We start from the raw sequence: 3,514 nt of genomic DNA on the forward strand, positions 1-3,514 counted from the left end.
TTGATGGTGGCGGGATCATTGTGAAGGGAAATACGCTGATCACAACGGAGGAGGGTCAGGGTGTGGAATCATCTGTTTGCGTTAATGCTATTGATGTGAGGAACGGCGGCTACTTTGACGTTGAGAACACCACGATGAGTGCTGCTAATGGTGTTTATATTTTTGGGGATACCACCGTGAGCACCGCGGGGCTGCTGCGAGTGGCGGACTGCATCTTTATTGGCAGCACGAAGGTTTTGACTTCTGCGCTGTCGTATTTGTCTGGCTCGGTGACCCTCGAGGGAGGTGCGCAGTGGCGTGTGGAGGGCAACAGCGTGGGTGCAGCCTCGGTATTAAATATTCCTCATTTTCAGCACAAAATTCAGCTGTCGGGCAGCGGCACCACCGTGGCGCTTGCACACAACCGTCGGGTGGACTCGAGTGTTTCCTTCGCCAAATTTCTCCCATCGAGCATTGTCGTGAAGTTACCCGCGCGGTTTGTGGTTGGGTGCAACCTGCAGGGCGATGGGGAGGTGTCGTACGACGATGTGTTTCCGGAGGGCGTGGAGGTGTTCAGGTGTGGCACATGCAACGACGACGCGGCGTGCTACATGCCCGGGACGGAGTCGGTGGACCGCGGCTCGTGCTCGTGCAGCTGCAAGGACGGATGGCATGGCGCGTCGTGTCTTCCCTTCGAGGTGCCCGACACGGTTGTGCCGCCCGTGGCGGAGAGAGCCGTGGACGGCGACACGAGCTGCGTGGTGAACCAGACGCTGACGAGCCTAGCGCTGGACATGTGGAAGACACACCACTGCTACGTGGGTGTGACGTTCAGCGGCGTGGGTGCAGTGCTGACGTTTTTCCTCGACAGTATGCCGCTGCATCTCCCCATCAACATCACGCTCACCAGGTGCACATTCCGTGAGGGTGCCGCGCTGCAGTTTGTTGGTGGTGCTTCTGCGGCCGAGTCATCCGGCGTCCTGATCCGCGTGAGCCGGACTGTAATGCGGTCCTCTGTTGTTGCTTTTGCACTTGCCCTCCCGCAGCACTGCGACATTGCCGTCACGGAGGTTGACGCGGTGCAGTCCTCCGAGGTCCAGCTGCCACACATTAGGACCAACATGCTGAGCGTATTTTTACTGGTGAGCATCATGTTTAGTGCGTCCTCGCTGTTGGTCAGCAACATCAAGGCTCATTCCTTGAGGTACGGTGCGCTTGGTTTGTACTCGACAGGGACGCTGACGCTGGAGCGTGGCAGCTCGCTGTATGTGCAGTACTGCAGCTTCGCTGGGTACATGCATATGTTTTACGTGAATATCCTCAGTGTGAGTGACCACTGCGTTTTTGCGCTGCTCAACAATACAATGTCCTCCGGGACAAGCCTGCTGTGTCAGCAACAAGAATTGAGCGTGTCAGATCACAGCGTGCTGCGCGTGGTGGGGAACAGCGGCCCCGTGTCCTATGCCATATATTCACTAAGCTTTTTTACCGTCCACTATTCAAGCTGGCTGGATTGGCGCGACAACGACGTGGGAGTGGGTGCGATGTTTCATTACTCCCTAATAACTACTATGAACATCGACGGCAGCAGTGTGGTGACGCTGACGGGCTGCAAGATGGGATCGACGGGGCTGTCGGTACCTCTGCTATCGCAGGCTGACGCCGGCTACCGGTTCGTTGCTGGGTGCCTGACGGTCGCGGGACGGGAGGTGACGACGGCGGCAGAACTGGGGCTGAACGGCATCACCAACGTGACGACGGTTGCTGCGTGCGGGGAGTGCACGAAGGAGGGCGACTGCTTCGCCCCGCTGACGACGGCTGTCATTGACTGCAAGTGCCATTGCGCTGCTGGAGGGCACGGCGATGTGTGTGTCCCGGTGCCTGTGCCTGCTGGCCCGCCACCGCCGCCACTGCGGCCACCACCCACGCCGCCACCGCCGCCGGTTGGTGAGTGCATCAGCGACATGGTGTACCCCGAGGTTGCGCAGGCAGTGGGCGGCGGGCTGTCGTGGCTGTGCTACCGTAACGTGACGTTCAGCGGGGGCGGCATGAGCCTGACGGTGCTGGTTGGGGCGATGACGGGCGACGTGGCGAATGTCACGTTCGATGGATGCACGTGGAGGGACGGTGCCGTGCTTTTGCTGTTGGGCAACGCGTACGCCGCTGTTGGGGCGCTGAACATAGTCGTCACCGGAAACAGATTTAGTGACGCGCTGCTCAGCCCGGAGGGCGTGTTTCAGCCGCACACGAAAATCACGATCAGCGTGAACCGCTTCACGGTCACGAGGCCGATCCCTCGGCCGGGCTTGGAACTTGACTGCCCGTCGTGTGTTGTGATGAATGGACTGGTGATCAGCAACGACTCCGCGGTGGTGCTGAGTGGCAATGTGTTTCAGAGCGTGACGACATCGTCAAGCGCCATTTACGTTGTTGGATCTCCGCTGAGGGTTTTATGGAAATCCCTGTTTGCGGTGCTGAGCAACACGTTTCACATGGCTGGCGGTGACGGTACGCTGATATATCTTGAAGGACCTAGATACTCCTCATCGCTGAGTGTACTGAACAACTCTGCCGTGGTGATTCGAGGCAACGCTGTGACGAGGCCGGTGAAGTGCTTCGTGTTACTTATTTGGACCTTAGACGTGGAGTCTCATTCAGCGGTTGTGTTTCAGGGCAACGAGATGCAGCGAAGCTCGGTTGTGTTTTATTCAAGCGACTCCTCCAACATCTACTACAACTCCTGGCTGCAGTTGAGCGGCAACCTCTGCCGTGAATCCCCATCGGAAGCGTTTGCCTTTCTTTATCCCAAAGTGAATCTCCGCGACTCCACGGTGTCTGTGTCCGGCAACCAATTCGTGTCCAGCACGGTCTCGCCGACAGTGCTGCTGATACCTAAAAGTTCCCGCGATCTCACGAACGGAGCGATTGTGGCCGCGTGCAACACCGTGAACGGCGAGGAGGAAGCGAACTACGCCATCCCTTCTGTGTACAATGCCACCATTATGACCTGCAGCGACCCATGCACTCTCGCGGCGTCGTGCTTCCCTGCGTACACGACGACGGCCTCGAGTGAAGGCTGCGCCTGCGCGTGCGCTGAGGGCGGCTACGGCGATGCGTGCCTGCCCGTTGCTGTCCCCGAGCCACCGGGCACCGACGGCGCCGACTTGTGCGTGCGGGACGTGCGTGTGGATGTGGAGGTGAACGCCGGTCTCGGGACGTCGGTGGCATGCTACGTTGGCGTGACCTTTGCGGCGGACGTCGTGGTGGACGTGGAGTCGATGTCGGGGAGCGTGCGCAACGTGACGCTGGCGAACTGCCTGTTTGTGGGCGGAGCGAGCCTGTACGTTGTTGGGTGGCGGTCCGACCCGACTGCTGGACAGCGTGTCGATGTGTTGATCAGCGGGCTTGAGTCGTGCTCCGGCGGCGGCGTGGTGGTGGCGAACCGATTTCCGCCGGGCTCGCGCGTCGCTGTGGTGGACTCGGTGCTGATTGCAGAGAAGCGTGTTGCGTACCGCGGCGCCTACGGCCTTGGCGA

General features: G+C 59.8%; 1 protein-coding gene across 1 annotated transcript, besides 2 other annotated features; it reads left to right on the plus strand.

The window, feature by feature from the left end:
• Tc00.1047053508335.9 (dispersed gene family protein 1 (DGF-1), putative) lies at positions 1–3,514 on the plus strand (the record flags this gene model as incomplete). The annotated part of the gene is made up of 1 exon (XM_797925.1): positions 1–3,514. A coding segment is annotated over one exon (3,514 nt), but the record flags the coding sequence as incomplete, so codon positions are not given.
• Positions 1–3,514: a sequence feature (areas not merged during assembly with more than two copies in the genome that could not be assigned to a particular haplotype).
• Positions 1,875–1,922: a microsatellite.

Source organism: Trypanosoma cruzi, genomic scaffold (genome assembly GCF_000209065.1).
Source record: "Trypanosoma cruzi strain CL Brener 1047053516779 genomic scaffold, whole genome shotgun sequence".
In the NCBI taxonomy this organism is placed as follows: Eukaryota; Euglenozoa; class Kinetoplastea; order Trypanosomatida; family Trypanosomatidae; genus Trypanosoma; species Trypanosoma cruzi.